General features: G+C 55.1%; 1 protein-coding gene across 2 annotated transcripts; it reads left to right on the top strand.

The window, feature by feature from the left end:
- The first annotated feature begins 3,635 nt into the window (after positions 1-3,635).
- On the top strand, positions 3,636-9,458 carry PAX1 (paired box 1). Of its 2 annotated transcripts, XM_074536752.1 has the most exons (5): positions 3,636-3,879; positions 4,687-5,292; positions 6,543-6,694; positions 6,930-7,122; positions 8,902-9,458. In XM_074536752.1, exons 1-5 carry the CDS (start codon positions 3,876-3,878, stop codon positions 8,991-8,993), a joined length of 1,047 nt encoding a protein of 348 aa, XP_074392853.1. In that variant the 5' UTR covers positions 3,636-3,875; the 3' UTR covers positions 8,994-9,458. The 2 variants fall into 2 exon arrangements, with proteins under 2 accessions (XP_074392853.1, XP_074392852.1); XM_074536751.1 differs by lacking the exon at positions 8,902-9,458 and having other exon boundaries at positions 6,930-7,843.
- The last annotated feature ends 486 nt before the right edge of the window (positions 9,459-9,944 follow it).

The raw sequence follows: 9,944 nt of genomic DNA, 5'->3' as shown, positions 1-9,944 counted from the left end.
ATTCAGGTTTTTTCTTCCTCCTTTTCAGGCTGAGCAGCCCGGCAGGTTCAGAGCCATCCCTGGGGAAATCCATGGATTATTTATCCCACTTTTCAGGCCACCCTTGTGTACACCCCACCCTCTTTCCTACGAGACCTTCTCAGGACGAGAAAACCCTGCATTAAACGCTGCTGGATCCATCCATGCCCCAAACGCCGCTGGATGCATTCATGCCCTAAAACCTGACTTTAACATTATCAAATCCTATCGGATCTCCTCCCAGCTCTTTCCGTGGAGGAGCAGATTCCCTGCTCTCCCCGTGCCAACCCCAGCGAGCCCCCGGTGCTATTCCAGCCTCCCCGATGTGTTTTTCCAGCAGCACAGCTCCACATCCCGCTCCCTGCCAAGCCCGCGGCCCGGCGGTGGCCGGGAGGGGGGATCCATCCCGCTAGGAAAACACCGGGAATGGCTTTAGCAGCCCCTCGGCCCCAGCCCCACGTGTTTGTGGGGTTTGTTTGCAGAGCCGGGAGCTGATCCCGCCTGGATTTACACCCAGCCAGGGCTTGCTCAGCTCCCTTTACTTCGGGAGCTCAGTCCGAAGGAAAACATTGGGAGGGAGTTTTGTTTCTCTTTCAGAGCGCTGGAGAATCCAGGGAATATTCATTCCCCAGACAGAGAGAGAGGGACACCTGGCTCCATGGTTTTGGGGGGCTTCTCCAGCCTCAAGGATTTCACAATTCCAAGATTCCAGGGGGGCTCCCTGTGGGAAGGAGCTGTTGGTGTCTCACGGCACCTCCAGAGGCCCCGCGGATTCCCAGCACTCCCGGAGGAATTCCCAGCACAGAGGCGCCGGTTTTCCTGGGAATGTCGGCAGGGAGAGGAAGGAGCCCGGCTCTGTCCTTTCGCCACATTCCCGGCTCTCCCGGTCCTTTCCCGAGGCTGCTCCTCGCATGCCGCTCCCAGATGTGGCGAGCGGGATTCGCAGGGACCGACCCTCAATCCCCCCGCTCCTCCCAGCCCCAGGCTCCGCCGATAACCGGGATTTTCCCCCAAAAACTCAGTGTTTTTAAATATCGAGCCCTGGGAAGGAAAGGGGATCGCTGGCACGTCCAGAGCTGTGGGATGCGGCTGGAGCCGCACATCCCCGCCCTGCACTCAGGGCATGGAATGAGATTCCACAAAAAAAAAGCCATTGAAATTGTTCCCGGGCAAAAAAAGAGGAGAAAATCCATATAAAGAGAAAAGCAGGATGGATCCATGCGATTTATTGAGGATTTTCAACGCTCTGTGCTGCCCTCGGACCAGCAACCTTTCCCATCAGGAATTTTTTTATTTAAAGGCTCCGGGATCCCGCTCTGGTTTTCACTTTGAGAATCTCTCATCAGAGAGCGCAAAGGGATTTTTTAGGGACGAAAAAAAAAATTCAAATGGAAAAACTCCCGAGGGGTTTGGTGCGGTTTTAATCCGGGTGGGTTTGAGGAGCTTCTGGCAGGGAAGGATTTTACGGGAGAAAATCGCTTTTGACAAATATTGTTGTTAATTATCGGAGCTGTGGCCTGGACAGACGGGGCAGAGATGCTCAGAGGGAAGCTCTGGAGAAGGATTTTGCTTTGCTGAGCTCTCAAATGTTCTTCCTCAGAGACCAGGAAACATTTTTAGGATCCTCCAACTCCCTGCATTAGGGCAAAAGGCTGGAGAAAAAAATCCTGTTGGAATTCTGTGATGTCTCTGACACACGAAGCACAGGCTGAGGCACCCAGCACTTACTGGGAGTTTTCAGAGTGTCTGATCCCACAGGATTTTCCAGTTTGGTTTGATCCGGATGGAAAAGGAGCTCCATAAACTCCTGCAAGAGCCCCAGCGTTCCTGAATCAGCAATGAATTAATAATAATAAAATAATGTAGCACAGGATTGCAGTATCAGATAACAACACAATAATAGAATATATCATTGTTATTGAATAATAATTTAACAGCTTTATTATATTACAGTGTAATATTAATTATATTATTTTGTAACAAATAGTAGGGAATAAATACTGGTGAAACATCCAGGACCCCCTACCTTTAACTATACTCATCTCCAGCTTCTGCAGGAGAAAAACATCCTTGACATTCCTTTCCAATATCCTTGATATTTCCATCCAGTATTCCTGATAAATCTATTTAAAATTAAAAAAAAAAATTGAAAAAAAAAAAAAAAAAGGGAAAAGTTTCCAGAGCTCCCTGCTCCTCTGGATTTTTATTCAGCAAAATTAATGACGTAAAATCGCTCCTGTCACCCGAGGCTCAGCCCGGCATAAAAATACCCACAAAATTCCAGCAGCTTTGGCAAAAACAGGGAAAATTAGGGGTTTAAAATATTTTTTTCGCTCCGGATGGTGTTCAAGCGGGGAAAGAGGGGCTGGAGAAGGGAAAGAGGAGCTGGAGCAGATGGAAACCATCGTGGGCAGGGCAGGGCAGGGAATGGCCAGGGGGGAGCAGATTTGGGGGTCGGGTGCTGCTCCTGGAGCTCCGCAGGGAGCTGGACAGGGAGCAAAATAATTGGGATTTTCCTGCCGCATCTCACCTGAGCAGCAGCCCCTTTCCTTTCCCTTTCCATTCAATAATTTTCTGTTTTCCCTTATTTTTCTTAGTTGCTTTTCTCTATCCTAATTTTAAAAACTATTTTATTTTTGCTTTTATTTTCTCTTCCTTTTGTTTTTTTTTTTTCATTCCCCCCTGCTTAACTTTCCTTCATCATCTACCTCTCTTCCCATCTTATTTTTTTTTCCTCCTTCGTTTTCTTTTCATGTTGATTTCCCTCCATTTTTTCCTTCGTTTATTTTTTATTTATCCTTTCCCTATTTTTTCCCTTTCCCGTATGCTTCTCTCCCTTTCCACCCCCGCTATATCCAGGCGCACATTCCTGCGGGGAATTCCTGGATCCCGGTGATGTTCCCGGGACCCCGGCAGGGTTTGGGGAACGCGGGTGGCGGGCGGGGAGCAGGTGGGGGGAACTTTTCCTGTCGGGATTTTTTCCTTGGAAAAGCCTCATCTCCAGGCAGCGAGGGATGCTCCAACACCAGGGGGAAAAGGCTCCAGGGCCGCGGGGGAGGAAATTTTCCTCCATCAGGGCAGGGGACCCCCAGACCTCCCAAAAACCCATCCCCAGGGATCCGCAGGGGCGTCACGGCCGCACCTGCCCCCCACCCTTCCAGTCTTTTGCGGGAAACACTCACGATATTCCCACCGATCTCTCCGTGAGGGGGGATAAAAATCCCGGCGGGAATCCAGCCGCGTTTGACGGATTCGCCTCCGGGCCGGGTTTTTTGGGGCCGAAACAGGCGGATTTCCCTGCCAGGGGATGAGCAGCAGCGCTTCCTCGGGGGAGCCCCCCCGGGCAGGGATCTGTATCCCCCAAAACGCGCCCGTCCCGTCCGGTCCGATCCCGTCCGTCGGGCCGGGAGGTGGGGCAGGTGCGTGTCCGTGTCCCTGTCCGTGTCCGCGTCCCTGTCCCTGTCCCGCGTGGGAAGAGCTCGGGGAGGGAAGGGGGCACTCGCAGCTCGGGGTCCGTGAGCCCCCGCCGTGTCCCGGCCGTGCCCTCCCGCAGCTCGGGGGCGCTCGGGGGGTCCCGGTGGCGGCGGCGCGGCCCCGAGGGGGCGGGCGGAGGGGGCGGCTCCCCCGGCCCCGCCGGCCGCGGCCATTTAGGAGCGGGCGGGAGCCAATGGGCGGCGGCGCCTCCGCCGTGACGGCCGCGATTGACGCGGTTCCCACGTCAAATTGATCCCGAGGAGCGGCGGGGGCTCCCCGCGAGCGGGGCTCGCTCCCGGCGCCGCCAGGACCCCCCGGCCCGGCCCGGCCCGGCCGCCCCCAGCGCTCTCTATGCGGGCGCTGCGCCCTTCCCGCGCCGGGCCATGGGTGAGTGCGGCCCCGCACGGGCTCCGGGACGCTCCGGGACGGCTCCCGGCCGAGCAGGGCACCGGGAAGGGGCAGGAGGCGGCCGGGGATGCCGGGGTGCCGGGAGGGTTCCGCGCTGCTCCGTCCTCCCCGCGCCTCCCTTCGCTTTCGCTCCGCTCCCTCCTTGCTAGTCCTTCTCCCGTTCTCGTTCTTTTGCCTTCTCTCTTGTCCCGCTCTCCTTTTCTTGTGCTCTTTTTTCCCCTCTTTGTCGTTTCTGACTTTTCTTTTTCTCCCATTCTTTCGCTGTCTTTCCTCCCCTTTCTTGTTTTACTGTCACTTTTATCTCACTTTTTTTTGTATCTGTATCTCTCCTTTCTCTCTTTCCTTCTTTCCCCCTTCCCTTGGGCTTTTTTCTCTCTGTCTTTCCCCTTCCCCTCTCATTCTAGTTTTGTTTCTCCTTTTTTCCTTTTTTCCTCTCCTTCCTTTCTTCCCTTTCCTTTCTTCCCTTTTTGCCTTTTTGCCTTTTTGCCTTTTTGCCTTTTTGCCTTTTTGCCTTTTTGCCTTTTCCCCTTTTTCCCCTTTCCCCCCCTTCTTTTTTCCTTCCATTTTTCTTCCTTCCCCACCTTTCCTTTTCTCCCCTTCCTTTTCCTTTCTTCCCTTTTTTTCCTCCTTTCCCCCTCCCTTTCTCGCTTCCCCTTCCCCTTTTTCCCCTCTTTTCCCTCTCCCCTTCCCGCTGCAGCTCCATCCCCACCCCGCGGGCACCACGGCCGCTCCCACCCGCGCCGTGCCCACCCGTGCCGTGCCGATCCGTGCCATCCCGCCCCGCAGAGCACACCTACGGCGAGGTGAACCAGCTGGGCGGCGTCTTCGTGAACGGGCGCCCGCTGCCCAACGCCATCCGCCTGCGGATCGTGGAGCTGGCGCAGCTCGGCATCCGGCCCTGCGACATCAGCCGCCAGCTCCGCGTGTCGCACGGCTGCGTCAGCAAGATCCTGGCCCGCTACCACGAGACGGGCTCCATCCTGCCCGGGGCCATCGGCGGCAGCAAGCCGCGGGTCACCACGCCGGCCGTGGTCAAGCACATCCGCGACTACAAGCAGGGCGACCCCGGCATCTTCGCCTGGGAGATCCGCGACCGCCTGCTGGCCGACGGCGTGTGCGACAAGTACAACGTGCCCTCGGTCAGCTCCATCAGCCGCATCCTGCGCAACAAGATCGGCCCGCTGGCCCCCGCGGGGCCGCCGCCGGCCGCGCTGCCCTGCGCGCACATTTACCAATACCCGTACCCGGGCCCCGCCGCGCCGCCGCCCGCCAAGGCCGCCCCGCACCCCGGGCCGCACCTCGGGGCGCCCTCGGTGCCGCTGCCCCGCTCCTGGCCCTCGGCGCACTCGGTCACCAACATCCTGGGCATCCGCACCTTCGTGGAGCAGGCGGGTGGGTACCGCGCCTTCCGCTCCCCTCCGCCCCCACCGTCCTTCTTTTAGCCCGTTTTCTTGGTCGGTTTAGTGGTTTTTGTCTCTTTGTTTTGTCCCTTTGATTTTTTGTTCCGTTGGGGTTTTTTTTGTTGTTTGTTTGTTTCGAGGTTTTTTATTTGTTTCGTGGGTTTTTTTATTTATTTTTTCTTTCGGGGTTTTTTTGTTTGTTTCGGGGGTTTTTGTTTGTTTCGTGCCTTTCGGCTCGTTCGGGAATTTTTTTCTTCTGCTTGTTTTCGGCTTTTTGTTTGGTTCGTGCCTCTTAGCTCATTTCGTGCCTTTTTGCGTCTTTCCTTCTTTTTTTATTAGTTTCAGCTCCTTAGTTTATTCGAGTTTTTGTTGCTGTCGTTTCTTTAATTTTTTGCTGTCTGTTCCAATTTGTTTTTTGTTTGTTGTTCCCTATATTTTCCTTCCCCCCCCTCCCCTCCCAATTCCAATTTTCCCCCCTTTTTTTTCTCCCAAGGGCCTCCCCCCGCTCCACCAGCCCGTCGGGGCGGCGGGGCCAGATGCGGCCTCGGCTCAGCCACATCTTGAACTTTTTATGAAAAATGTGGAAAATATTTTCCTAGGGATGATAGATTGCTGACCGCAAATTCGGAGCCCTGAATTTCGCTCCGCAAAGGGGGATTAAAAAAAAAAAATATATATATATATATATATGTGAAAAGGAGGGGAAAAGAGGGAAAAATAAGAGGAGAGAAAAAATCAGGGAGGAAAGGGAAGAGAAGGCAACTCGGATCCGGCCTCCTGGATTCTTCCGAGGAATCTGGGAATTTTGGGGCTCCGGGAGCGCCAAGGCCGAGCCCCTGCGGCTCCAAGGGGGGACAAGCGGGCCGTGGCAGGGGGCTGCGGGTCCTTTTATCCTTCCAAAAGCCCGAGTAAATCAACCGCATGCGTTTCCCCCCGCGCAATCATTTATCCTTAAAATTCCGATGTCACTTCTCCAAATCCCCTTCGTCGGGAGAGAAATTGGAGCCCCTAAATTATCGGGGATTGGGAATTGGGAGAGGGAGGGGGGGGAGACCGCGAGCGGGTTTTGGGGGGGACACCCCAACCTCTCCCCGCAGTGTGATCCCAAATTTCGGGATGCTGGAGGCAACGCGGATTCTTGTGCCCCCAGCCCGCGGGTTTACACAGCCAGGCGTTTCGAAAAGCGGGAATTCCCTCTGTTTCACCCCAAAAGCTGCTCGGGGCTGACATTTTGTTCCCCAGGGGCTCTGGCTGGCACCGAGGGGGCCGCGTACCCCCCGAAAATGGAGGAGTGGCCCCCGGGAGTGAACAGGAGCGGCTTTCCCGGGCCGGGCCAGGCGGTCAACGGGCTGGACAAGGCGGCCATGGACACGGGGGACATCAAATACCCGCAGGTGAGGGCTGGGGGACACGGGGGACAGGAGGGGACAGGGAAGGACAAGGCTGCCATGGATGGCGACATCAAATACCCGCAGGTGAGAGCTGAGTGGACACGGAGGACAGGGAAGCGTGTCACGAGTGGGGCTGCAATGGGGCAGGGAAGGGAGAGCAGGGAGGTGGGCAGAGAGGACAGGGAGCCCCGTCCGCGCTGTTCTGAGCCCCCTGTCCCCTTTGTGTCCCTGTCCCCAGCCCGGCGCGGGGCTCTCCTCCATGGGCACCTTCCTGCCGGCCTGCGCGTACCCCCCCTCCAGCCAGCCCGGCGTCTACGGCGGCTCCCCCGGCGCCTACATCGGGCCGGGCCCGCCCTGGCAGCCGCAGGGGAACCCCCTGGGCCACCACCACGGCGAGCTGGCCATGGCCTTCAAGCAGCCCGGCGGCCAAGGTGAGCGGCGACAGAGGGGGACAGCGCGGGGACAGCGCCGGGAGGGACCCCCGGGCTCGGGAGGGGCCGTCCGGTCGGGGATGGGAATTGGAATTGGAATTTCTCTGCCCGCCAGGGAATGGGGAGGATTCCCGGGCTGCTCATCTCCCCCGGAATGTAAGAATGTCGGGGACAAAGCAGGAGCCTTTCCCCGCGTTCCCCTATTCCACTGATTCCAAAACAGAAGCCTTGACAGGGAATCATTAATTCTCAGTAATTACCTATTAATTATTAACTGACAGCAATGATTTAACGATTTGTTTATAGTTATTAGTTATCGTAATTAACTGTTGTTTTATTTAATTGGTTCCCGCGGTTATTAATGAATTATTTCCCTCCGAACGCTCCACCGGGAATCCCACGGGAGCAATTTGAGGCTGTGCGAGGGGGCGTTGCTTTTATCTCCCGTTAATTATTTCCCCTCATTAATAGAGCTCGATTCCCTCGTTTTTAAAAATCCCGATTTTTCCGCCCTGGCTATAAAATCCCCTTCGACATTTTTGTCATTTTCCCCGCATTAACTGACTTTCTATTATTTTAATTAATTTGCAATTAATTCCCCGTATATTCGTCCTTTTAAATGTTTTTTTCTCCGGGGTTAAATTTTTTTTTGTTTTCCTTTTTTTTTTGTTTGTTTGTTTCATTGAGTTTTTTATTTATTTGGTTTTTAATAATTTTACCGTTTCTAACCTGCTGCGAGTCGTAACCTCAGCCATGCCGGGAAGGAGAGATTGAGCGAGGAAATAAATATTTCAAGCTGATTATTTAAATATTAAAAAAAAAAAAAAAAAAGAAGAAAAGAAGAGGGAGAGAAGGAAGGAAAATGAATGAAAAAAATGAGAAAGAAGGAAAGGAAAAAATAAGGATATAAATAAGGATATAAAACGACCACAGCCACTTTTGCATATTTAACATATTTTTGACGTATTTAAAATTACTTGGAGCCTGAATTTTCTGATTTCCCAATTTTTAAGCTGTTTTGTCCCCAGACTTTCTTTAAACCTTTGTAGGCTTTAAATTTATTGGTGGGCTTTCTTTGCGTGTGGTTTTTAAATTGATTTTTATTTCTCTCTTTAATTTTTATTTTAAAATTTCCCCGGCTTTCCCTTTGGATCGGTTTTCTTGTTCTGCCACTTGTCTGGGGCGAGGAAAATTGATTAAAATTGGATTAAAATTGGATTACAATTGGTTTGTTGGATTATCCGACAAACGAGCTGGAGGAGGAAGGGTGGGCTGGGGGTACCTGCAGCGAGCGGGAAAATGGGAAAAGGCAGGTAAGAAGGAAGGACAACCCAGCCAGGCAATTTCAGCCCTTTCCCAATTTCCTGGATTTCCCTCCCTGCTTATCCCCGTGCCTCCAGCAGCCCCGGGATAAATATCCCGATCCCTGAAGGCAGAATTCCCGAGGGCTGAGCTGGGGTGGGACGGAGCTCAGCAGGAATTCCATCACCTCTGGAATGGAGACACGGTCCTGTTCCTTCCCCTTCCCGGCACAGTCACCTCCCAGGACACCCCAAATTTTAGGAATTTTTGGGGATGTGTTCTGTGCGTGGCTGGGGCTGGTCGGGGCCACCTGGCCAGGTCCCCCCGTGTGGCCGGCAGTGCCACCAGCGCCGTCCCTGTCACTGGGGGTCACATTCGCTGTTGGGGGCTCTGGAGGCGGTTTTGGGGTGTCCCCCCCGTGCTCGGAGCGCCTCCATCCCCTGCCTCGCCTGTCCTTCTTCCCTCTCCTTCCTGCAGGGGTGGACAGAAAACCGCCCAGCCCCGCGGGGAAAGCTGCGGAGCCCCTGAGCGCCATCCACGGCATCGCCATCCCGACCTCCTCGTCCTAGAGCGGCCGAGCAGCTCCCAGGGACTCCTGGAACCTTGGGATGGGCTCCTGCAGCCAGGAGCGGGGACACGGGACAGCCCGGGCGGTGACAGGTGACTCTGCCTCGGCACACCCCCGGCAGGACATTCCCGGAGGGACGCTTGGCCTCCACTGGATCGGAAAGGGATGACGGAAGAGACTCAGTTTTCCCTTATTTTATTTTATTTTATTTTATTTTATTGTATTTCCTCCCCCTCGCTTTCAGTTTTTCCTTCTCCTCCTCCATACTCCCGAGGACTGTTGGGTGCCGTGATTGCCTCCCTCCCTCCGGGAGCAATTCCCGGCTTCCCCAAGGAGCCTCCTCCGTGCTGGAGCCCTTTCTCCAGCCCCTTCCCAGTGCCTCTGCCCTGCCATGGAAACGGACCAAAATTCCAGGACTTTTTATGGGATATTTCTATAATAAGGAACCTTAATAAAAAGTGACCACAGTGGGCACACTGCAGTGACCTCCCTACTCAGGGTGAGCACCGTCCCTTCTCCAGAGCTCTCCAGGAGCGGGACAACTCGGTGGGATGCCTTGGAATCGCTCCCTGAGCTTCCTCCCGGGATTTTCCCGCATCCCGGCGCTCCGTGGCCGCCTCCCCGCCGCTGGCGCTGCCTATATCCAGGGGACTGTCCCCGTGTCCCCGCGGTCCCGGCAGCCGGCTGGGATGCGCTCGGGATGGGGCTCCGCATTCCCGGCTCCTCCAGCTGGCGTGGATCCCTGCATTGTGTGGGAAGGGGCAGGTCCTGCAGTGGGGCAGGGAGGGAAGGTCCTGGCAGCGGAAAACACGCCGGGATTGCTGCGGAGAGCGCGGCTCGGTGGGAGGGAGGGAGGGAACAGGGAGATGCCAACGCAGCCCAGCCCGGGACACGGTTCTGTCTCCAGCCTCGGCGTGGCAAAATTCGGTTCTGGCTCTGCTAAAGCCAGGCT

Source organism: Zonotrichia albicollis, chromosome 3 (genome assembly GCF_047830755.1).
Source record: "Zonotrichia albicollis isolate bZonAlb1 chromosome 3, bZonAlb1.hap1, whole genome shotgun sequence".
Taxonomy (NCBI): Eukaryota; Metazoa; Chordata; class Aves; order Passeriformes; family Passerellidae; genus Zonotrichia; species Zonotrichia albicollis.
This window is presented reverse-complemented; position numbering and strand designations above follow the sequence as displayed.

Excerpts from the sequence above, each read along its gene's own strand:
- PAX1 (XM_074536751.1), top strand. Across the intron at positions 5,293-6,542 it reads CACCTTCGTGGAGCAGGCGG|GGGCTCTGGCTGGCACCGAG; the intron begins GTGGGTACCGCG and ends TTTGTTCCCCAG. Across the intron at positions 6,695-6,929 it reads GGGACATCAAATACCCGCAG|CCCGGCGCGGGGCTCTCCTC; the intron begins GTGAGGGCTGGG and ends CCCTGTCCCCAG.